The sequence below is a fragment of the Schistocerca americana genome, chromosome 5 (genome assembly GCF_021461395.2).
Source record: "Schistocerca americana isolate TAMUIC-IGC-003095 chromosome 5, iqSchAmer2.1, whole genome shotgun sequence".
Taxonomy (NCBI): domain Eukaryota; kingdom Metazoa; phylum Arthropoda; class Insecta; order Orthoptera; family Acrididae; genus Schistocerca; species Schistocerca americana.
The window spans coordinates 417,919,716-417,946,106 of NC_060123.1; the positions used below are offsets into that span (position 1 = coordinate 417,919,716).

The window sequence follows — 26,391 nt, forward strand, 5'->3', positions numbered from 1 at the left end:
TTCGGCCGCCAATGCTGATTATTTATCAAAATTTAGGCAGTGGCGGGGATCGAACCCGGGACCGAAGACGTTTTTGATTATGAATCAAAGACGCTACCCCTAGACCGTGGGTTGTTACTGACCATTTAAGGACTCTGGTGACATTTACACAATCTTCACGCATAACAGAGTTGTTAACAGAGGTCAGTCTAAGCGTGAACATGCATCATTTTCCCTTCAATTCTTGCTCCAAAGGGGATAGGCAGCCTGCTAGCATGATGATGTTCAAAATGTCTAATAATAAATCAATACTTAAATATACAAATCTAAAATTGGCATTACATTTACAATGTGCAGCAGATATTTTTACGGGCAGGTAAACAGATACTTTTTCAGTCAATATATTGATTTTTTTCTGGTTTTTGAGAGCCAATAATGATATTTTTTAAATATCAATGTATTGGATTCCTGATATTTTTAAAAGTATCAACAGTCCTATTTCCAGCAGTGACAGCAACGTTGTGAGGGGTGTGTAGAAGCTGAAGATGACTGCTCGGAAGGTGACTTGTGTCAAACAATTGTACCTCAGTAAGGATAGATTGGTACTTTTTGAACAGCCCTCACAGAACAACTCAACTGTATTCACTGCACAGCTTTTTATATCAGTATGACAATAATTAGCTGTCCACCATAAGGAATGATCACTTCCAAAACCATGACAAAGAATGAAGTTAACCACCCAGATGCAGAACACGCAGCTGAGCACAACATGCTCAATTTCAACGACCACTTCACAACCTGGGCCATCTGAATCGTTCCCCCAACCACCAGTATTTCTGAACTACGCAGATGGGAATTATCCTTGCGACACATCCTTCACTCTCATAACCATCCTGGCCACAATTACCAATACCCCACAGTCCCCACATCCCCCACCCAACAGTTCCCCTTCTTCTGTCCTGTCATCCCCTCTGAATCAATGTCATCTTCATTGTAAACTGCACCACACCATCTCTGGCACCTGTGCATCACATGCCTAGCACCTAACTAGTTAGCAAACCTACTGCTCCCTCTGAGCTGCTAGCTGCCCACCCGTCAACCGCTCTTTCTACCTCCTCCCTCCCTCTCCTCCTACCAACCACCCAACACAACCCCTACCCCACCCTATACCACATACCAAAATGCAATACAGCATCGTGTTTCCAGCCGCCACAATGCAGGGGCACAGAAACAGAGAGGAAGAGAGGGCTGGGGGGGGGGGGGGGGAGGGGGGGGAGGGGGGGGGGAGGGAGGTAGAGGTATAGAGAGAGAGAGAGAGAGAGAGAGAGAGAGAGAGAGAGAGAGAGTAATCTGGCTAGACAAAGGATTGACTCTGAAAGCTATAAAGTTTTCTTTCTTTACCTTTCACGTGTGCCTGCTGAGGTCTCAATGCTTCTGCTGTGAGTGGTCTCCTTTACTCCCAAACCAGTTAAATAATACTTATTTTAATAAGTGTCATCATACAAAAGTTTGCTTGTTGTCTCAGGTATATTGTCACTAATGCCAAGTATCAGCCAAACTGCTTGCAATAGTGTGGGCACTGATAGTGTTTCGGAATGGAGTAGGAGGCAACAGGGTGTTTTGTACTGAGTTTAACGGGTACATTTGTCAGCTTCACTGCATTGTCGTAAAGTGTGTCTTTAAATATCTCGTCTTATGTTGTTAATTTTGTACCAGAGATTTGATGATGGGGCTATCCCAAGTTACCCAATAAGATGATAAGTAAAAATTATATTGCAACTGTATCACCATTCAGCGCAAAAGATGGACACACATCTCCTGAGAGACTTTTTGTTGAAAGTGATAAAATGTACCTTATTTCTACTGGATAAATGTGTGGATCAGTCCCACTGTTTACATTTCTTTTGATTAATGTATTTTTTTAAAGGTCTGCATTTGATTTGTTGAACAACTGCCTCTTGAGAATAAGGGCTTACATTTCTGGCTTCTCTTTGCCCAAATGGTATTCACAATGTTATTCAGAGTAGTCAGAGGAAATCTGCAGCACACTATTATGTAAATTCTTGACTGGTTACAGTGCTTACATGAACTGACTCCTGTTCCAGAAGTGTTCCCCAACTTTGCTGTTACCTTTACTGGTTTTAATCATGTCTAACATGAAGTTGTTCTTTTAATGAATCATATTAAATCAGCTACGTAATTTGCAAAATATACTCATTTCCTAGATGAGAATTTTGAATTTGTTGAACTTTTCCCCACCTCGGTAAGGCCAATGATGTCAACGACATTAATGTTCACTTTCATCTATAATACTATGCAATATTACAGAGTGTCTATGACTCCACAGGAGAAACACAAGAATGATAGGATAGTTTTATATCACTCATATTTAATTAGCAAAATAGAAGGAAAGACAAAAGTGTATCAAGATGTGCTCCACATCACCCTGCATACAAAAAAGCTGCTGAACTGAACATCACATTTTTGCTGCTGTTGTGGGTTTTTTCACTGCAAAGAGTGATTTAATGTAGCTCTCTGCACTAGTTTACCCTACGCAAGTCTCTTCACCTCTCTGTAACTGCAGACTGCATTCACATGAAGCTGTTTGCTGTAACCAAGCTTTGATCTTTGTCTGCAATTTTAGCCTACTCTCCTTTTCTCTCCACTACAAAATGAACTGTTCCTTGATGCCTCATTATGTATCCTGTCAACCAAAGTATTCTTTTAGTCTACTTGTGCCTTACTTTTATTTTCTTCCTGATTCAATTCAGTATCTCTTCATTCATTATTCAAACTACTCAATCTTCAGTACTCTTCTGCAACATTACAGTTCAAAAGCTTTTTTTCTCATCTTGTTCTATTATTTATCGTCCACGCTTCACTTCCATATAAAGTTCTACGTCAATCACATACTATCAGAAGATACTTTCATTTTCTGCTTGCTTTGTATATGGATTGAATAACACTGGAGACAGGCCACAACCCTGCTTCACTTTCTCCTCAAATAATACCTCCATTTCTTGTCCTTCAACACTTACAATCGTAATTTGTAGAATAACTCTCACTCCCCCCCCCCCCCCCCCCCCCCCCCCCCCCCGCTTAATTCAGAATCTTGAAGAGCATATTCCAATCAACAGTGTGTCAAATTTTTAGATGCATATTTGTCTTTCTTCAATCTATCTTCTAAGGTAAGACGCAGGGTTAAGTACTACTATACACTTCTCCATAACCCAAATTGGTTTCTCCTTCCCATGCCTCACCCCAGGTTGACTTTACCAGTCATTCCATTCTTCTGCATATAATTCATGTTAATATTTTGTAATCATGATTTACTGAACTGGTAGTTTGGTAATACACCTGTCAGAATCTCCCTTCGCTGGTGTAGGGATTGGTACATTCTTCTTCAAGTCTAAGGATATTTCGTCTCCCTCACATGAATTGCATAATGGGTGGAACAGTTTTCTTGTGGTCGATTCTCCCACAGATCTTAAGAATTCCAAAGAAATGTAGTCTACTTCAAGTGACTTGTTTCAGCTTAAATCCTGTCAAATTATTCTCGCAGTATCGCATCCCCAAACCCACTCTTCTTGCTGCTTGGTCTTTTATGTAAAATCATCTTTAAATTTACTTCCCTTGCACAGCCCTTCCATCTTTCAGACTTCCTTTCTTTGCTAACAAGGGAACCTCCCCATCGCACTCCCCTCAGATCTAGTTATAAGTTGGCACAGTGGATAGGCCTTGATAAACTGAACACAGATCAATTGAGAAAACAGGAAGAAGTTGTGTGGAACTGTGAAAAAATAAGCAAAATATACAAACTGAGTAGTCCATGGGCCACATAGACAATATCTTGGAGAGTGGGAGCTCAGGAGCGCCGTGGTCCCGTGGTACCGTGAGCAGCTGCAAAACGAGAGGTCCTTGGTTCAAGTCTTCCCTTGAGTAAAAATTTTACTTTCTTTATTTTTGCATAGTTATTATCTGTCCGTTCGTTCATTGATGTCTCTGTTCACTACAATAAGTTTAGTGTCTGTGTTTTGCGACCGCATCGCAAAACCGTGCGATTAGTAGACGAAAGGACGTGCCTCTCCAATGGGAACCGAAAACATTTGATCGCAAGGTCATAGGTCAACCGATTCCTCCACAGGAAAACACATCTGATATATTCTATACGACACTGGTGACGGCATGTGCGTCACATGACAGGAATATGTTGTGGACCCACCTAACTTGTACACTTGGCGAATGGGTAAAAAGATTCTTCTACCTTGCCCGATTTAGGTTTTCTTGTGGATGTGATAATCACTCCCAAAAAAGTGATGAAAACATAAGAGTTTGTCACATAAACTTAAAATAAAAAATTAAACCTTTCACTCGATGGAAGATTTGAACCAAGGACCTTTCGTTCCGCAGTTGCTCACGTTACCACGAGACCACGGCGCTCCTACGATGTTAGTGTCCTTAATGTTGCATATCTTGCCATGAACTACTCAGTTTGTATATTTTGCTTATTTTTTCACAGTTCCACACAACTTCTTCCTGTTTTCTCAATCGATCTGTGTTCAGTTTTTCAAGGCCTATCCACTGTGACAACTTATAACTAAATCTGAGGGGTGTGTGATGGGGAGGTTCCCTTGTAAGTACTGGCTTGCCAGCCAAGTTTTTGATGCTCATACTGCAGCCTCTCTTTTCTCCAAGGGTTTCTTTAATTTTCCAATACATGTCATCTACCTTTCACCACAGCCATGCATGTGAGTATGTTCAGTGTTATCAAACTAGGTGCTTTCAGTTGTGTAGCAAACATCTATGTCCATTTTTTATGTACTGGAGGGATGTTCTGCACAAATCACAGAAAAAAATTTTAAAAAGTGAAGAAAATAAAATAAAAAACATAATGCCACATTGCAAATTACTAATAACACATTATAAATTAATTCATTGCTGAATAAAATTAGCAACTACTCAGAATAATACACTGCATCATAAGCTGAAAAAAAAAAGAATCTATATTCAGAAGCATGAACATACAGCATGCATAGGCAGCACAACATTCTACACAAGGCAGAATGGCAGAACTTTCACAAACAATTTTCTGATTACAGTAATTCAATAAAAACTAAAAAATTTATATTTTACCAAGCAACACACATTCAGAACATGGGATTTGCATATGAAATAGGCATTCAATGCTTACACAAAATTTCAAGGGATTTACAGAGTACTTAAATTAAAAATAACAGCTAGACACAAAAAGGAAATAGGTAGGTTGATACATAAAACAAATGGATGTGTGTGGCAGAGTCAAAAGTGTGTTACTGAATTAACAGAAGTTTGTAGATAATTATCATTTCGAGAGGGGGGGAGGATGCTTTAAAGGGAAGGATTCAATTCCTAAACTTCAACTATATGCTACAAACTGTGTATTATTACTGGGAATGTGTCTACTCAACAACAGTGCTAATGCAAACATCGTCATTCATTCATTCCCGTGTCTAGTCAGCATTTCCAGAATGCAGCAACTCCAATGGCCCTGTTATTTGCCTCTGTCAAGTCCTGTGTGGTGCAAGGTGTTCCAGAAGTGGGGATATAAGCAAATGACCTTGTGTTGTTCCACACTCGCAAGACACCTCTCCATTACATGGAAAGGATGCTCACCATTTTTGCATGTTGGTCTTGCAACAGGGGACATCCATCCTAATGCGACTGATTGATATCCAAACAGGGTAGGGCATATAGTTTCCTGGGGCTAGTTCTTCCTTCAGTGGGATACCCAACAGCAGTTTACTATTCCAACTGGTGATGTACTTGCATGCCATTGCTCCCTTTAGTGACTGAGTCCAAGTGATGAAGCTCTTTTTAGATCAGCCAACAGATTACAGCTTGATGAGCATACAGTGAATGATGGGGATCACTAATCTGCTTCACCCTCTACATACTGGCAGCAACATCCCTTCTGACAGTGGGAGGAGGAGGGGGGGAGGGAGCTATATCAACAATTTGATAGAGTTTGTCAACTTGAGATGACTTCATACATCCTGACAAGATTCGGACAGACTGACTGACTGACTGACTGCAATGATAACCTGTGTGAAGTGAACAGCTGCACTCCCCACAGGTGAGGTGTAATCTGCAGCTGACATATACCAAGCAAGAGCAGAAGTTTTCATGATGCGAGGGCTAGCTTCCTCAAAATCTTATTCCTTGCACTGACCTGCAGCCTTCTGTTATGGAAATGTTTCTTGAAAGACAGTGTATGTCCAAGACTAGCACCTCGATATACAGATGTAACAATGCTGAACTCATTTGCCTTGTCATGTGACGTCCAACTGTGCCGAACTCCGATATTTCATCAGTGAAATACGCACACTTGAATCTTGTTGGAAAGAAAGGAAGACTGGGTTTAAGTGCCATCAACATCGAGGTCATCAGAGGTGAAGCACAAGCTCAGATTGTGTCAAGGATGGGGAAGGGAATTGGTCGTGCCCTTTCAAAGGAACCATCCTGGCATTTGCCTGGAATGATTCATGGAAATCACATAAAACCTAAATATGGATGGCCTGATGTGGGCTTGAACCATCAGCCTCCCAAATGTGAGTACACTGTGCTACCCACTGTGCCGTCTCACTAGGTGTGTCTTGTTGGGATTTGGCTTTGGCTGATTGAACTCGTAGTAAAGGCCAAGCACATCCAATGATGTAATCAACTTTTCTTCCATCTCTTAAAACATCTTCCCTTGGGCAACCACTGCTATATTATCAGTGTAGGTGAAATGCCTGGAGTGTTTTGTGAAGGGCTGATCATTATGTATATTAACTGTATTTATCTTACTGTCCTTGGTAAGATGGTTGGTTGGTTGGTTGGTTGGTTGGTTGGTTCAGGGGAGGGGACAAAACAGCAAGGTTAATGGTTCCATTACATTTGGGAAGGATGGGGAAAGAAGCCGGCCATGCCCTTTCAAAGGAACCATCTCAGCATTTGCCTGAAGAGATTTTACGGAAATCATGGAAATCTCGATCAGGATGGCAAAAATGGGTTTGAACTGTCATCCTCCTTAATGTGAGTCTAGTGTGCTAATCACTGCACTACCTCGCTTCGTTTGATAAGATGACTTTTGCAAACATAAAAACTAAAAATGAAACTACAGACACAAATCACCAAACTAATCCTCAAAACAAGCAGCTCAGGAAACACTTAAGAATAACAAAAACCAGCTGAAGTCAATGAATCTTTAACTTTCAGAACATGAGCTTTCTTTAAAGACAGCCAGACATACATAACAAGAAAAATAAGTGTAACAGCCATAACTGCAGATAGTGTGCATTGTTTTTTGTTTTAGGGCGCAAAAAAACTAGGGTCATACAAGCCCACATCAGAACTGTAGAACACAAAGACAAAGAGAGGAGTTAAAAACAAATACCATCGACAGAAGAGAAGACAGCTAAAAACAGGGGTGTAAAGAAAGGTCTACAAAGTATGTCTTAGAGATATGGAGGTCCAGAATGAAAACTTAAATGGCCTTCGCTGTATTGCTACAATGGATAAAAAGTAAAACGTGATCAACGATCCATGCGTCGATGCTAAAACTGCCGATAACTAAGACAGCAAACACAAACAAGAATGTAAGTGGTTAAAAAAAAGGGCATTCCGACAGGTTGAGTGCCATGAGTGCAACGTGGTGGGGGAGCACCACTGGACAAATGGCGATGGCTAAAAAGCCAGTGCCCAATTCACAACCTAGCTAAAATGATCTCCTCACAGCGAGAGGGCCGAGAGGAGGTCGTCCAAGCCATTGGGGGAGGCTTAATAACCCAGAAGTTGTTCCCATGAAGGGAGGACCAGTGGTGATGCCAAAGTGACACCACCTGTTGACAGATGGCAACACAGAGATCATCGGAGGGAATGTACAAGTTAGCAGGCTGAGGTATGAGGACTGCAGCCTTGGCAGCAGCATCAGCAGCCTCATTTCCTATCAGACCAGTGTGACCAGGAACCCGCATGAACATCACAGCGACTCCACCAAGAGTGAGCAAGTGACAGCTTTCCTGGACCTGTTGCACTAAGGGATGGATGGAGTACAGCACACACTGGCTCTGAAGGGCACTTAAAGAGTCGAAGCACATGATGCAACTGAAAAGCCTGTGTAGGCAGATGTACTGCATGCCTGATACAGGGCGAAGAGCTCTGCTGTAAATACTGAGCAGTGTTTGGAAACCAATACCAAAAAATGTTGGTGCCTATTATGAAGGAACACCAGACACCATGCTCAGTCTGAGAGCCATAAGTGCACACGAAGGTGCTACAGCGAAGTTCCATTCAAAGGCCGTAAAACAGAAGGCAATTGAGTGAGGCTGGAGTAGTGTCCTTACGAAGTGAATGAAGGCCAAGGTGAACGTAAACCACCACACAAAGACAAGGTGGTGAAGGGTATACATTCACTGGGAAAGTTGCAGGGAGCGTGAAGTTAAGCTGCCAGAGCAAGAGCCAAAAGCAAACTCCAGGAGGTATACGCGATCAAAGGAGTCATCGAAGGAGGCAGCACAGGATGGGTGGCCACGCATGGCAGACAAGAGGCATGCATACCTGCTGAGGAGAGTCATGACAGTAGTAGTTCAGCACCTTCTGCATACAGACTCTCAACCAGGTTAGTGTCAAAGGCGCTAGTGGACAAACAGATGCCATGATGATGGATAGTACTGAGACGGCATATGAGGGACAGACGTGCAGATGCACATACGAAACACCTGTAGGCTAGTTTCGAGCGGACAAGGGACCAGTACAAATGGAGGAGGGAGGTTTGATCTGCTCCCCAGTAAGTACCACTGAGGACACGTAGAAGACTGAGTGACTGTATACAGCGACCTTCCAGGTAAGATACATGAGAGGGTCAATAAAGTTTCCTGTGAAGCATGAGGCACAGAAATTTTGAACGGAAGAGCAACAGGCCCAAGATGTAAGGACAGTGGAAGAAACCGAATGCACCGCCAGAAATTCATACAAACGTTTTTGCCAGTGGAAAAACAAAAGCCAATGTCAACACTCCAAGAGTCGAGGCAACACTGATGACTCTGCTCAATGAGACAGGTCCAGGGGGAACTGCAATCGATGGCAAATTTGTCAATGAAAAGGAAGCAGGAGATGCCTGAGGGGAGATGGGCCATTACAGGGTTAATGGTGATAGCAAAGAGGACGACACTCAGGACGGAACCCTGAGGCACACCATTTTCCTGGATAAAGGTGTCTGACAAAGCAGAACCCATACTTAACTTGAAATCTTGGTCCTTCAAAAATTCCCAAAGGAAATGGGGCAGGAGCTATGGAAGCCCCACATGTAGAGAGTATGGGGGACACCAGTCCTCCAGCAGGTTTCATGGGCCTTCTCCAAATCGAAAAACACGGCCACAGTCTGGGATTTCCACAGAAAACTATTCATGACATGGGTGGATAAAGTGTGTGCAGTGGTTACTAAATTGTGAGACTCAAGAAACTATATCAGCCAGTCATGAATCATATGTTCCATCACCTTGAAAACACAGGTGGTGAGAGAAATGGGGCAAGAGTTAGAAGGAAGGTGTTTGTACTTACCGGACTTAGGTATGAGTATGACAATGGCTTCATGCCAGTGACTGGGAAATGTGCCTCTGCCCAGTTGCGATTATACATTTGAAGCGGAAACTGCTTGCCCGCAAGAGAAAGATGCTGCAACATCTGAATGTGAACATCGCCTGGCCCTGGGGTGGAGGATCAGGATGAAATGAGAGCACGAGCTAGCTCCCCCATAGTAAAGGCGGCATTGTAGCACTCACGATTCTAAGAAGAGAAGGATATCGCCCGAGCCTCCTCCACTTGTTTCTGACAGAGGAACGCAGGGCGATAGTGGGAGGAGCTCAAAATCTCCTCAAAATGGCAGCCCAAGGTGTTGGAATAGCAATAGGGTCCACGATGACATCGTCTGCTACTGTCAGACCAAAAACTGGGGAACAGATCTCGGCCCCAGAGAGCCATCGGAGATTGGCCCACATGATGGAAGAGGGAGTGGAAATGATAAAATAACTACTGAGTGAAATCCAGTTAGCTTTTTCACTATCCTGAAGAACGCAACAACACTGTGCAAGCAACTGTTTATAATGAAGGCAGTTTGCCATCATAGGATGATGGTTAAAAACATGGAGAGGACATCTCCGCGCACGAATTGCATCATGGCATGCCTCAGTCAACCAAGGGACCAGGAGACAGCTTGGTAAAGAGGAAGTGCAAGGAATGGAACGTTCTGCAGCAGTGAGGATAATGTTTGTAAGATATTCTACCTGGTCATCACAAATGGGGAAATGCTGTTCATCGAAGGTCACCAGGGAGGAGTAAAACCTCCAGTTGGTCTTAGTAAGCTGCCATTTGGGTGTGCACATAGGTGGTGTAGTAGTCAGCAAACAGATAGCACACGGGGAAATGGTTGCTTGAGTATGAGTCAAGAGAGAACAGACCACTCAAGAGGATGGGTGAGCTGGTGGGCAGTGCAGGATAGGTCCAAATGGATATTGATGTGCATGGAGTCTGAAAGGAACATGGGTGCTCCTGTGTTAAGGCAGAATACGGCACCTCTCGGACAGGTTCTGGGAAATCCCCAAAGAGGATAGTGCACATTAAAGTTACAGAGCAGCAAAAGGGTGAGGTAGCTGCCCAATAATCTGAAGGAAGTCTGTCCTGCTGATATCAAATGACGGAAGGATGTAAACTATACAAACGCAAAAAGGTCAAGTGAGGAAGGAAAAGGCGAACTGCAACAGCTTGAAGGCAGGTAGTCAGGGAGATGTGTTGACTATGAACATCATCCAATATAAGCAGCATGACTCCTCCACGAGATGGAATGCCATCCTTGGGGACAAGGTCAAAATGGACCAGGAAAAAATCTGAGAGGTAAAAGAGGTCATGGGGACACAATTCTGTGTCAGAGAACAAGTGGACGCTGCAATTCTAAGAGCAGCAGTAAATCCTCTTAGTTGAATTGAAGACCACGAATGTTCCATTGGAGGAGAGTCATGACGAGGAAAAAATGAAGGGATGTCACCACAACGTCTGCAAGTGCCAGCCTTCGGAGACTCGCTACTAAGGGCACGGAGGTAGGAGAATCCTGTTCCATGAGGTCTACAGAAGCGTTGGCATTCTCCTTCTGTGGGCCTGCAGAGTCCAGGACAGACAAACTGTTGGTGGTTCACACCGGTGACATGGAGGTTGGCCTGACAACAGTACGACATGGCTATACCATCAAAGAGGATCTTCAAGTCAGCGAAGGAGAAGACAGTTTGCCTTTTTTTGGCTTCTTGCAGTCTTTCCAGCTGGAAAAACATGACTCAGATGTTAGTTGGCTTGGGGGGCATAGGAAGTCTTCACGGGCGTATTCCTTCTGTCCTTTCCAGCCTGCCAGTTGCATAGCAGGTGACTTCGCCCCATGAGGCGAAAAATTGGTGTGTGCTGCACAGCTGGAGGAGTAGGCGGGGACGTTACCATGATGCTGGGTGATTTCACAACCGCAGTGATAAACCTGAAGTTACAAGTCTGCATGCCCATGTCCTCCGTGGTGTGAGATAGCAAGAACAGTACTACAGGTGCCAGACTGTAGAACACAGGGTTTCAGACTAGCCAACAACTTGTGAACAACTGGGAAAGGCACTTTTTCCTTTACCCGGATCTTCCTTTACCCGGATCTCCTAGACAGCCCGCTCATTAAGACACATAGGGTAATTGCGGGAGGGGGCAGCACAGTCACCATTGCAGTTGATGGATCAACGTCGCCACTGCAGTTCATGGAGTGGGGAGGAGGCGGACAATCACACTCGTGAGCATCCCTACCACAGGTTACACATTTGGCTGGGTGTCAACAGGACTCACGAGTGTGGTTGTAATTATGACACTGGTAGCAGTGCATCAGGTTCAGATTATATGGTATGACTGTGATAACTTCATAACCTGCTTTGATCTTTGACGGAAGAACCACTCTATTAAAAGTGAGAAAAAGGGTGTGTGTGGGCACTAAGAAGGCATCGACTTTTTAAGTCACCCACTGAACTGAAATGACACCCTGATAAGAGGGGTACGTTTGGATTTCTGCCTCGGTCAGACCATCGAGCAGCCTAGTGTAAACAATACCACGGGAAGAATTCAGCATTCGATTGGCCTCGACACAAACAGGATAACCATGGAGGAGTGAAGCTGCAAGCAGTTGTTGTGATTGAGAATCAGAAGTAGTCTTCAAAAGCAAAGTGCCTTTGTGTAAACAAGAGCAGGATTTCACAGGGCCAGCAACTGAATCAACACCTTTCTGAATAATAAACGGATTTACCGTAGCAAAGGACTGACCATCTTCGGTACATGAAACCATGAGGAACTGTGGTGTAGGTGGGAGGGCCTTTGAAATGTTAGTGTCATTCCGTTTACATTTTGTAGCCGTTGACTGTGGAGATGATTGGCTCATTGCAAGTAAATCCCCCACGGTTGCCAGAGTCTCCAATGGCATGCTCCTCCCAAGTGGGTGCCCCCCTTCAGAAGGGTGCGCACCCGCCTTAGGTGATTGTTCACACCTCCCGAACACCTGACAGAGGGTCCAATCGGCAATTTTGGAAGGTAACAAATCATGCAATCAATCCACCATGTATCAGGAGGTTATGTGCGAACCCTATCTGTCAACCGTGGGCAGGGAATTGCGAATTACCCAGTCACCTGTTATATGTAAGACACGTGGGCTGGCCTTCAGGAGTGCACAGGGAGGAAGAAGAAAAAGAAGAACCTCAAATGCCGAAGGAGAGTAAGGATAGGAGAAGGTGAACAAGAAAGAAAAACGGAACAAAAGACAATGGAGAGTATTCTGGTATTCTGATACTGACTACCGAAAATGCAGAATATATTTCCAAAAACAGCCCAGGCATGTTCCCCAAGGGAGGGGTAAAAGAACAGCAAGAGGATAAACACACAGCATGGAAGGGACAAGATGCTCCAAAGGCTGGGGCCCGATGGTAGTCGAAGATGAACCTACCAAAAAGCAGCAAGCCCCCGGGTGGAGGATGTGCATTACCCCAGTTCCCAGATTGAAACCAGATAATGACAAGGGACAGGTACAATAATAGTATGTAACTATTTCAGTTCTAAGTGTGGATATTACATAATGTGCACAATGCAAATCAGAGTGTTTATGTCCAAGGCCAGCCACAAGAGGCTACTAAAAGATATCGACCAAAACAAAACAAAAACAATAGTTAACATTTGGAGAGAGACGAATAAAAGGAAAATTGAAAAAGAAAGAGGAGGAGGAAGAAATCAATGGAAAACAGCAAAAGATAGAGATATATGCACAGTCAAGAAATCAGGTTTTCGCGGAATTACTGAAGCACTTACTGAATAGTAACTGCATTCAAAAGAAAAACTGAGAAATTAGAGCTGGTTTCTGAAGACCAATTGTTAGCTTTGTATAAAAAGTGCAAAGTGGAATGACGAAAGTATAATTTAAAATAATAACAAAACAGGCACACTTATTTCAGAGAGAGGAATAAGAATGAGATAGATAACAAATGTACCAAGGAACCGTGACTGGTTGGAGAAAAACATAGTACAATGGGAGGGTTACAACTGACCAGAATATTATGACCAAACATGTCATTAAGTATTTTATTTTCAGAATTCTGTGGATCAAATATAAAGATCAAATACCTAAATGACTTGGATTGGATTGCAGAACGATGCGGAAAGAAACCAGCCATGCCCTTTCAAAAGGAACCATTTCCGCACCTGCCTTATGCAACTTTCAGCAACTGTGGAAAAACTAGGTGTCGATTGCCAGACACAAACTGAACTGCTGTCCTCTGCAATACGAGTGCAGAGTCTTAACACTGCGCCACTCTACTTGGTCAACAATGCCTTCACAGGTTTAAAAACTGAATCTCTAATAAAGAAGCCTGGCTATTTCTTATTTTGTATTCCATCAGTTACCAACACAAACAATTACAAGTACTTGGTTCAAAATTACAACTTAACCAATCACACACATTTTCATCTTCCTCTCTCTACCTCATTTGTCTTCAAACACGCGTTTCCAAAAGTGAAAGATGAATACTAATGAGATTCAAAACAGACAGTGAACCTGATATTGTAATGTGCTCATCCTTGTCTCTTCTACATCTGCTAGTCCTCTAACCCTCACCTTTGATTTTGAAGTCCTGAGAACAATGTAACTAACATGTGTTCAGGCAGAATACTTATCACTACCAGTCTTTAACACATGGAAGCTATTTACATTTCTTTACATTAATTTGTTGTTAACTGAAAATGCATTAATTGAAATAAAACTTTTAGTTTTATTTTGTATTTGTAAAGTTTCAGAAAGTAAATATCTACCAAAGTCTATCAATTTATCTATCTACCTACCTAACTTCCTACTCACATTAATTCACGATACAAACTTTTCATGTATATAATAGATTTTTTTACTTTGTTGTTCTGTGTTTCTGAACTAGTAAATCCAAAAAGAAAAGATCTATCAAAATGATAACTGACAGCAGACCTAAATTACCCACCAGTTTATGTCAGATATTTGTAAACTATACAATACAAGGGAGAATTTGAAATCAATCAATAACATCCTACCAGGACTAGTGCATCTAGACAACAAATGCGAGTTTAAACATGCAGGGGACTGAACATACTGTACTGCTCACTGTTTCACATCATTACACAAATTATGAAATGTGAAACAGCTGGCAGTCCCATACAGTCTCTCAAACACACGAACAAGAGTTACCCTGTGGTAGTAAACCTGTGTGGTTTCGGCACTGCGTTGCTTATTTTGATGGGTTTCCCGCCAAGTCCTTTGTATCCATTCATCTGGATAAGGCACAGCTTCTGTTCCTCTTCATTGGCAAACCTGATGAAGCCATAACCTTTACTGTAACCAGCATTGTCTAGTATCACTGAAACAAAGAACAAGCGACACCAAACGTTCAATGTTTGATTTAAATCAATAAAATAAATAACTCGGTAATACAATACAAAATTTTGACTTCACATATAACAGGGTGGTGTCTCTCACTACCATAATTTTATTGAGCACTGAGTCTATGACTGCTTTTACTCCATGGAAGTTTCCATCATAAAATTGACAATAAATGTGGCACATGGGTGTGTTGATGCTCTCGGTCACAATGCTCTTGGCACCAATCCAATCCTGTACAATTTTCTACATTCCTTTATTCTGCGACAAAAATCTTTTGCTGGACAAAACATTACAACACAATGTAATACAGGCATACTATATGTTTTTTTCCCCAAAACTATCACCAACCCACACTCTCAACAGTAGAAGACACTGAAGGAAACAAACAACTGCTCCAGCTATGTATAACAAGAAATAATATAATTAAGAAGAAATCTGAAGGAACAATGTCTATTTCAATGTTTTATTTCCTATTTTGTGAAGGTGTGATAGCACATGCATACACATGGGCACAAGTGCATGTAAGGTTGACCACAGATTTCTCAGTATTTTCAACAACTTTTCATGTTTGGCTTTACTTAAATTCCCAAATACTTGCATGAGACTTGTTAAATCATTCCAGTGCAGTATAAAGCTCTCACGTTTTGCCAACACTGAAAATGTATGATGTCCTCTAAGATATGCTAGATATTTTTTGTCTTCTGAGAATAACAGAGCACAGGATCATGACACGGACAAGTGCACTGTCCAGGTATGTGCCATGAAAGCAAGAAAAGTAAGTACAGCACAGAGAGATGTGGTTGCAAAATGAGAACAAAAGTTATATAGTGAAACATGAAACGAACAATAAAATCCTACCTCATGAGAGATCATTTTGGGTTCTAGAGAAATGTAGAAACTTGTGGCAATACTGCCTCTAAAATGTATCTACGAAGATAGACTGAAAAAAGGAAAACCTATATTTACAGCAGGAATTTTTTTACGCTATGTAAACTTTGAACCCCAAGAAAGAATAAATAAAAACTTGGGAGTTTGCCAATGACGTCATAAATCAGTCAGAGCCAGAAATGTACTTGGAAGAACAGTTGAAAAAAAAAAGTAAAACAAAGGTAACAGAACGCGGTTGAATTAAATCACATGACAACTCAGAGAATTTGATTACGAAAGGAGACACTGATTACACAATTTTTGCTGTTTGGACAGCAAAATAACCCACGACGACTGAAGTACAGGTGATATAAACTGCACATTAGCAAAAGCAAGGAAAGTGTTACTGAAAAATATTTTAACATCTACGAGGGTAATCCCAAAAGTAAAGTCTCCTATTTTTTTTATAAGTACAGAACTCTGTTTGTGTGGCAGTTGGTCACATTGTTATGAAGAGTGCTACACGCTCTGAGGCCCTCATCTCGGCTTGGCAGCCTTTGAGAATGGAGCCAAGTGCGAATTGCGCGCAGTTATTCGGTTTTTGAACGCAAAGGGCACTGCCCCGACTGAAATCCACTGCCAACTGACGGAAGTGTATGGTGAGTCCTGCATGGATGTCAAAATGTTCGTAAGAGTATGCAGCTGGTTGGACCGAAATTCACGACAAACAAAGGAGTGGGAGACCATCAATTTCTAAGGAGAGTGTTGAAGGTTGAGCAAAGCATGTGTGAAGATCGGCGGATCATCCTGGATGATCTCTGCGCATTGGTTCCTGAGGTTTCCTGAAGCACCTCTCACAGAATTTTAACGGAAACATTGAACTACTGGAAAGTGTGTGCAAGGTGGGTGCCACGCATGCTGACTGAGGACCACACGCGGCAACGAGTTGATGCTTCCTGCACATTTCTTCACCGCCTTGCAGCCGAACAGGACAATTTTCTGGACTCAATTGTCATGGGTGACGAAATCTGGGCATACCACTTTACACCTGAGACTAAGCAACAATCACACCAGTTCATAACTTTCTGAACAGCACGATGGCAAGCTGGTATGACATGGGCATACAAAAACTGCCACAGGGTCTACAAAAATGCATCAACAGAAATGGTGATTCTGTCAAAAAATAGCTAAATGTTCAAGCTGTAAACTGATGTAAACCATGGTAGAAATAAACAAGTCTCTGTACTTATAAAAATAGGAGACCTTACTTTTTGGATTACCCTCACAATATAAATTTAAGTGTTAAGTCTTTCCTGAATGTATATGTCTGGAGTGTAATATTAAGTGGGAGTAAAATATGGACGATAAACAGTAGGGGCAAGAAGATAATAGAAGCTTTTGAAATGTGGTGCTACAAAAGAATACTACAGATTAGATGGCTTAAATTGAACAACCAATGAAGAGATACTGAACCGAACTGGGGACAAAAAAGTGTTGTGGCACAACACTAAACAAAAGCTCTGGTTGATAGGACACATCCTGTGGCATCAACAGTCAATTTAGCTATGGAGGGAGGGAAGGAAGGGGAGTACATGGGGTACATACTGTAGAGGGAGACCAAGGCTTGAACATTAATTATTCACCCTACGAAGACTCTGCACAACTGCTGATGGCTGTAGCTTTATCAGTATATGTCTTAGAGCAATGTATCACTTCAAGCCAATACTCACTTGTTTCCACTCCATATCAACATAAGCTTTCAATCTTGTCTGCTGAATTTATTGTAGTTATATTGTTTCTACGTTAATTTCATCCTGTGATTAAAATTATATACTGAAGACACCCCAGCAGTGTTTGCAATTAATAACATAGTTTATTTCATGAACACATAGGATCACTGGACATATTGTCATATGCTAGCTAACACTGATTATGTTGGCTGTGATGAGAAAGCTGTCAGTATCGATGAAGGGCATTTGATTTCAATCAAAACAGCTTCTCTCACCAGCTACTATGCTGCAAGTCATCTTAAGATTGAACCATGAATACAGCAAGCAGGTTCATGTGGATGTAGTTTGCAATTTTATGCACAAATGAAGCGGCTTGCAAAGAGCAGAAAATCATGAAGAGCTCCATTAAACCAGTCTTTGAAATGAAGACCAAAACAACCCCAAAGGGTATCATACATTCCACTACTGACAGTAAGTTGAGTATCTGTAACTCCACATTTATACATGATAGTTGAGGGGACCTCAGCTGTTCAATATAAAATGTCAAAATCAAAAACACATGCACTGGGAGTGATTATGATACAGCTTTTCAGAGAATATATTCTATGCTTTGGTAGTAATTTCCGCACAGCAAACGTGACTCTTGACTCATTATTTTATAGAACTTACAACTTATAATTGTTTGCCAAAACCTCAGAGCTCCTGCCTTAATGCTTTAAAAAGGTTATATTCCTTCCTACAGGTGGAAAGAGTAGAACCCTAGGAACACATTTTACAAAACTACATCAATGAAGTATGAACGGTTTACGGTATGCTACACATTTTCACAATGTTATTTACGGAGTTATGTTAAATGAGTGTTTTATATACACTTGTGGTCATGTCATCTGAATAACCAGCCAGAAATGGGAAAAACATGAATTTACACTGATACAACCAAACAGTAATATCAACATGAATGGCAACAACCATCATGTTCATGAGTTGAGACTCTTGTGAATGTCAGAAACTCAGAAAAGGCAGTTAAAAATCCTTCATTAATTACATGCAATGAAGTAAACAGACAGTCTACTGCCTAAAAATTCTGTTACTTAACTACCACTACTATCAAACATAAATATTCTTAATAGACTGACAATAAGCTTACCTTTTGCTGTTCTGATTGATGGATATCGAGATGCAAACGTTTTGTACAGTGTGTAATCATCAACCTCAGGAGTTAAGTCACCCACCCACAGAGAATACTCCCGGTCACCTGACGGTCGGCCTGTCGTCCCAGCATGATTTAGTTTAAATCGTACAGGCTGAAAAATCACAGAATAATTAATATGTTTATGATATTATGTGCATACATACAGTAAACAAATTACAATACTTGGTGGAACAGTATTGTTACTTATGCAATGGACAAAGTCTAGAAGGGAGATCATGATACAGCTTTTCAGAGAACATACTATATGTTTTGTTAATAATTTATGTACAGCAAAAGTGACTTTTGGCTTATTGTTTTACAGCTCTTACAACAATAATTCTTAGCTAACATCTCAAGGCCCCAAAAATTAGCACTAACGTGCACTAATTGTACTTAAAACAGTTCTCTTCACTGACTAGCACTCATTGCTCACTGCTTCTGTTTAGGATTTACTGCAAATTGTTCAAGAAGTTCACAAGTGGGACATAATCTGCAAACTATTATGCTACAATTTTCTATTCATCAAACACATTAACAGGCAAGCAATTTTAAAATGCAACATAAATTTTCAATGAAAATCAGAAGTATGACAACAAAAAGGAATTTCATTATTCTACAAAGAGAATAGAAACACTATGTTGGAAAAAGGTAATTCTGCATACTTGTCAAAAATTAAAGACTGTTATTAAATCAGAATTACCTTTGACATCCACTATGTTAGCTGTTAAATAAACTGGCCAGAGGTAACTAAGTAAGACAGTGACAAGTGTACACACATGAAGAAGGGTAAAAAACAAGAACAAAGGGAATTAGTATAACAGTTCTATGCAATTACAATCATATTCTAGTAATAGTGTTACATTACTACATAGTCTAATAGTGTTTTGTGTATCCACTACTTCTACCAGTGAATAAGATCATTTGGTACAGTTAATAAAAATAATTATCCCCAAGCATGAGCACTTGTTTCAAGCAATGGTACCTTTACTTAGTAATTACTGACAGATGCCCTTGTCATTCCAGCTAATTTCAAGAGATTCAGCACTCATATCAGTGAGGCTAACATGTGTCACTGTGTAAAATACCACAATACAAAATTTATGGAATCTGAGTGAAAAAGTGCACTAGCATAATCCAGTTTCCATTTGGAAAGTTTCTGAACTCATAAAGCTAAAACTTGAAACCGTGGTTTGTATACTTTGTGGAAGCATTTAAAAATGAAGAAGCGAAAAGTGTATGGCCTGTTAAATGACCAACTAATGTTTAACATGCTTACAAATAGCTGAAATCAAATACTCACTGGATTAGTGTTAGGAATAACTTTTCCACTTAATTTGTGCATTGCATTCAGTGCAGCTTCATCAGTTGCAAAGTGCACAAAGCAGTAACCAGCAGGCTCCCCTGTGTATTTATTTCTCATAACTTTAACATTCTGAGGATTCTCTCCCATTCTTTGAAATGCAGACATAATAAAACTTTCTGTCATATAGGGTTCTAACTGTAACATTACAAAAAGACAGACTTCATGATAGGGAAATACAAGTGTTAAATATTTACAGATGACAACTGAAGGGAAAGTTGAACAGTGATATAATCAGGGTCTTCGCTCACCTGCAACAATTTCTATAGCTCGGCGGTAACGGTTCTCACAATGTTTACTGATATGCACACAAAAATATAACAGTCTAGTGTATATGTGGGTTTGCAATCAAATAATACAACTAATAACAAACATGTACTAATTTTTATTTCTACTGATTCCTGCTTCGCTTGTAACTTCAAACAGGTGCTGTCAATATAGATTGATCATTGCCTCAATAATTCGAAGCCATTATTTAGAGATTATGAGATATTTGCTTGTAAGCCATATTTTGTATAGCCCACTAAAGGAGATAAACATTGCACAAATATATTACAACACCCAACTTATTTCACACTGATGAGCTTGCAAATAGAGGACAAAAGTAAACACCTAAACAGCACTGTGTGGCACGCATGAAAGAAAGGTGAGGACAATAGTATCCTTCCTATTAAAATATTACTGCTAACTTTAAGGGACAACCATACAATTAATGCATGAATGTAAGATCTGATGTATTTAACAGAAATCTGGGCTAAACCTCACAAATTTACTCATACTGTGCAAACGGCCCTTTCTTCATTTTTTGCTTTTGTCATTTACTGACGTTTCTGTTACTGATATATGCAGCACATCTGTAGAAACTATGTTGAAATAATATTAATGATTTCATCCTAAGGTGGAATCTATGTTCTGATGTCAAGCTGCTCTGTAGTGTAGCCCAAAACCAGGTTATGCAGAAAAGTGACAGTTTGGCTGTAGATTTGTAAGCCAAAAAATGCAAACATGAAGTCTAGGTTGTGGTGACAGACTGCTCTGTAGAGTAGCCTGTGGTCTGTGTTAGCCTGGAAACTGATAGTTTGATTTTCCATCATATTTATTTATACCCAGAATCCTGTGATCTATACTTGCTCTCTCTTATCGTGTGTCCTCAGGGCAATTTCTCTGGTGTTTCAGAAGATATTTTGCAGTTTGGTTTTTTTAAATGAGCAACCTTCGTCAGCCCAAACAAATACTGCTCATAATGTCTTTCATGTGACACACAGCATCAATGGAAAGCATCAATTTCTTTCCCATTATTAACAAAACGATTTTTAAAGCAGAACTTTATATACATATCCATTTCACAGAGTGATCCGAAATCATCCTAGTGCAATATTCGATTTATCAATATGTATTAGCAGGTACAGACAACACGAAGAATAATCAGTACTCCAGCAGAAACTGAGCACAGCTGCTGCATGGCAGCAGCAGTCAGCATGAGCCAGGGTAGTGCTGCTGCTACTGAAGAACCAGTTATTCTTCATGCTTTACTCTTCACGTCTGCCTAGTTTACTTTTTTTTCATATGGTGTTTCTTGACGGTTAAGTAAGTTGTTAAGATATGTTTATTCAGTTTCTTAATATTATTATAAATGTACTGATGTGTTTCGTGAGTATCACGAGTTTCATTCTTCCTATGTAGGTTAAATGAGTTTACCAAAACCAGCATCAGGATCCACCCATCCCCCAGATATCACTGTTTCGTGATTAGTCAGTATTGTTCAGTTCATTTTAACTACATACGTTAAGCTTTTACAAGTTAATTAAAGATAACAATTCCAAGTCTGCAGTGTCCTTTGGAAGATTTATATATCTACATCAACATCAGAGGCAGCCAGCATGCGCATCATGCTCATTTGTTATCTGCAACCTTGGCAGCTGCTTGGGACTGAGGTAATGAATAACTCTTGGCTCAAGCACTCATAGTGGAAGGGAAAGTTGCACACAATGAAAGCCCCTATTTAATTAATTAATTAATTTTCATTTGACAATTTTTTGTAATTTTAAGACTATGAGCTGCAAATCATTAGTTTTAATAATTTCAGGATGATGCTGTTCATAAACTACACAGGTGTGAATATCAAATTAGGCATTCTTATATCCAGTGGTTATAAGAATGAGCAAAGAAAACTTCAGGAAAAAATCTGACAACATCTGCATCAATGATGCAAATTCCTAATAAAATCAAAAAAGTAGTGGCTCGAAGTTATCCCAGCGGGAACTATTCCGGCTTGTTTAGAGTCTCTTCTGTAGAATATACGAGGGTTGGAACTTTAATAGTGGCAACTATTTATTTACAGCTTGTATAAAATAGATGCGTGTTTCAAAGTTTTACTGACCTTCAAAGTAGTCACCAGCATTGTGTATAACCCATTGCCAGAAATGTGGAAGTCGTAGGATACTCTTAGCAGTGCCAGTTGTGTTGACAGTTCGAGCGGCGTGATCTATTGCCCGACGAATTTGTAGCAGTTCTGATGCGAATGCCGTGAAGTGTCTCCTTCAATTTAGAAATTGGGTTGAACTCACGAGGGCTAAGTCAGGAGTACAGTAGGTGGTGGTATAGCACTTAGCAGCCCCATCAGTCATACAAATCAGAACAGCTTGTACTGTATGTGCTTGAGCACTGTCCTGCAAAATGTGGGTCAGATCCTGCAGAAAGCGTCATCACTTCTGTCTCTAAGATGGTCGTAGGTTGTGTTCCAAAAATGAACAGCATAGAGACAGAAGTGATGACACTTTCTGCAGGACTTGACCCTCATTTTGCAGGAAAATGCTCAAGCATATACAGTGCAAGCTGTTACTGATTTGTTTGACTGATGGAGCTGCTACATGCTATACCACCTACTGCACTTCACAGTATTCACTTCAGAACTGATACAAATTTGTCGGGCTATTAGACGGCGCCACTCGAACTGTCAACACAACTGGCACTGTTAAGAGTCACTTATGACTTCCACATCGCTGGCAATGAGCTATACACAAAGCTGGTGACTACTTTGAAGGTCAGTTAAACTTTGAAACACGTTTCTATTTTATATGAGCTGTAAATAAATAGTTGCCTCTATTAAAGTTCCAACCCTTGCATGTTCTGTCTGCTAACACTCATGGCAGTTCCTCTTCAACCACCACAACATTGCGACAAATGGCAGTCGAGTGTCAATCAGTACTGCAAGCTAAATGATCACAGTAGGAACTCGCAGCCTTGATGCGCAAGATTTGTCACCAACTCCTTCCCCACAGCACATCACACAGGCCTTGGTGATTGTATGTGACACAGCAGCATTCACCGTATTTACTCGAATCTAAGCCGCACTTTTTTCCGGTTTTTGTAATCCAAAAAACCACCTGCGGCTTAGAATCGAGTGCAAAGTAAGCGGAAGTTCTGAAAAATGTTCGTAGGTGCCGCCATAACTAACTTCTGCCATCAAATATATGTAGCGCTACACAGGCTTGCTTTGCAGGCACAAAGATAAATACTGGCGCCAAAACCTCTGCATAGTAAATAAATAAATAAAAAGGGAAGACGAACTTTTTCCTCCGCCCCGAGTTTCGACCACTGCATTTTCGTACATTATCCAGCGAAGTAAATACAAATTCCGTATTGTTCATCTTCAAATATAGCAGCATTTCAATGTACTACGAAAATCCGACTGGCAAGACTGTTTGGGGTTTTTGTCGATATGGCCAACTCTACATTCTGAATTTTTTCCTACCTATGAGAAAAGATGGTTGCTGACAGGAACTTTTATGAATTGTGATTCACATGCAGTATTCTCTTCACCACAAGAATAATACGAATATAAACATTTTGCCATGTATTCTTTCGTGGTTGATGCTATCTCATTTAAATCCTGTCTGCCTAATAAACTACGAAACTAGAGTGAGACAACAGCAAACGCGGGACAATATACGTATCATGTCATGTTTATATTCGTATTATTCTTATGCCTAATAGTGATACAGTCAGAAATGAAGCACGGCAATTGACTAGATTTTTAAACCTAAGATGACTCTAATTTCTGTGGAGAATGTAATGTACTAAAGAGGCAGCTGCAAAGATTTTCAAACGGAGAAAAATTTTCGCTAAACACTCGTTCAGAACATCTTCTATCATACGCAGTCTATTATTTGGTTCTTGTTGATCATTATCAAAGAAAGCAGCAGTGTAAGTAACAACAAATAGCAGTCTCTTGTCATTGTTTCGCTACTGAGACAATTCCTCTCTCTCTCTTAATTGTAAGCGGCGGTAGCGCGCACATAAGCAAGCCATGCTGCAAGCGGCGACAGGCCGTAAACGCTCATTATCAGGATGCGACAAACAATGCATGACACAGTACAGTAATGCATTTTCATTAGAGTGACGTAAACACCTATAACAAAGAGAACGGCACTTTTCAGATCAAAGAAAAATAAGCAATCGATTCAAACCAGACGAAGCACGTGAAAATACCGACGGAGCGCATGACGCATAGCAATGACTACCTGGTAAAGCTTAACTGCTAAGCTTACGACACGAACCAAACTACTGTAGCTGTATCGTCATTCATTCGACCTAAATTGTCTCATATTAAAATGAACCAACTTTGTTTCGATTTGGAGGTGCGGCCTAAAACTTTTCTCTCCTCCTGAATTTCGAGTCTCAAATTTTAGGTGCGGCTTAGATTAGGGAAATTTTTTTTTTTCCTTGATTTCGAGTCTCATTTTTCAGGTGCGGCTTAGATTCGAGTAAATACGGTCAATTTATGAGTGAGTCTGAAGGCTGAGATGCCACAGGCTCTACAAATGACTGACGTGCATGGCGAAGGGACTAAGAATTTTACACAAATGTTGGGATTTCTTCCAAATCCAATTGCATATGGAGTGAGACAAGAATGGTAGCTTGTGTGTGTGTGTGTGTGTGTGTGTGTGTGTGTGTGTGTGAGAGAGAGAGAGAGAGAGAGAGAGAGAGAGAGAGAGAGAGAGAGAGGAGGAGGGGCAGTCTAAACTTGTCTTTACATGTCCTTTGGAAATGAAACAGAGGGAGATGAAGATCATCTCTGCATTCTTCACTTAACATTTGTCTCTGAAGCTTTTTATGGAGGCTTTCAAAAGATAATCTGCAGCTATCTTCAAGAGTGTGCCCATCCAAGTTATTCAATATTTCCATGACACACTCTCACGAGCCAAACAAACGCATAACCATGCATAATGCCCTTATTTCCATACATTTAATTTCATACATTAGTCGTATTTGGTGTGGATCCCACAAACTTGACCAATACTCCTAGAGGATGCAAAACTGATTTGTAAGCAGTCTCCTCTGTAGACCGACTGTAGTATCCTGTCAATAAACCAAAGTCTGCTACTTATCTACAACCATTCCATAGGCACATAAATGGTTACACTCAGGTATATGAATGCGCCAACTGATTCCAAATGTGTCCCACTGATGATGTCATAAGAGACTACTTTTCTGCATTTTGTGAAGTGCATATTTTTACACAACTGAGTATTTAAAACAAGTTGCAATCTTTGCACAGCTTCGAAATCTTATCAAAATCTGACAAAATGTGTTGAAAGAGTTTTGCATGTTTGAATTTAGTTTTAATTTGCTTCACGATAGAGTTTCTAGATTTTAGAGATGCATACACATTTACATTTTGCATTTCATCATTATGTGTGCTCTTAGTCTTGCGTTAACCAATGATAAGCAAGCTAGTTCTGTCAAATAAATGAATCATTTAGTAGATACAAAACATTATTTCAAGGCTTTAATGACTTGTTCTTTTTGTGTAAGTCTTCAAATACCTCATCAGGGTGATTAGGTAGTTTTTTTTTCAGGTAGAACTTCATTATAGATAGCTGCATCACCTGCAAAATGTCTGATGTTAATACTGTGCGCCACATCATTAACATATAATATAACCAACTAAGGTCACAGCACACTTTCCTAGGCATACCTGAAGTTACGTCTTCATCTACTGATTATTCTTTTTCCAAGATACCATCCCGCATACTCCCTACCAAGAAATCCTCAATGTAGTCACAGATTCTGTGAGATACCTCATACAATCATACTTTTGTTAATAACTGTAATGTGAGGTTCACGGATTTTTTATATAAGTTTTGGTTTTGTTTTGTACCAGATGGTTATTATTAAACTGGTGTTCTGAGTGCTATAGTGTGGGCTGTACACATAGTACGCACTGACACATTGTAGGTATGTTCATTAATTGGTGTACTCGTGGAATTTGCTGGAGGAAAAAAACTGA

The 26,391-nt window shown here is 40.6% G+C and overlaps 1 protein-coding gene across 2 annotated transcripts in view; it reads right to left on the reverse strand.

Annotated features, from left to right (window-relative positions):
- The window catches only part of LOC124615991 (tRNA selenocysteine 1-associated protein 1), a 59,739-nt gene that overhangs the window by 22,005 nt on the left and 11,343 nt on the right, over nt 1-26,391 (reverse strand). Inside the window, exons 2-4 of one of the 2 annotated variants that reach the window (XM_047144200.1) lie at nt 20,040-20,237; nt 18,695-18,851; nt 14,759-14,927 (exon numbers count right to left, since the gene is read on the reverse strand). In XM_047144200.1, coding sequence (XP_047000156.1) covers nt 14,759-14,927; nt 18,695-18,851; nt 20,040-20,237 — 524 coding nt within the window. The remainder of the gene's footprint in view (nt 1-14,758; nt 14,928-18,694; nt 18,852-20,039; nt 20,238-26,391) is intronic. The other variant, XM_047144201.1, reaches the window with a different exon arrangement.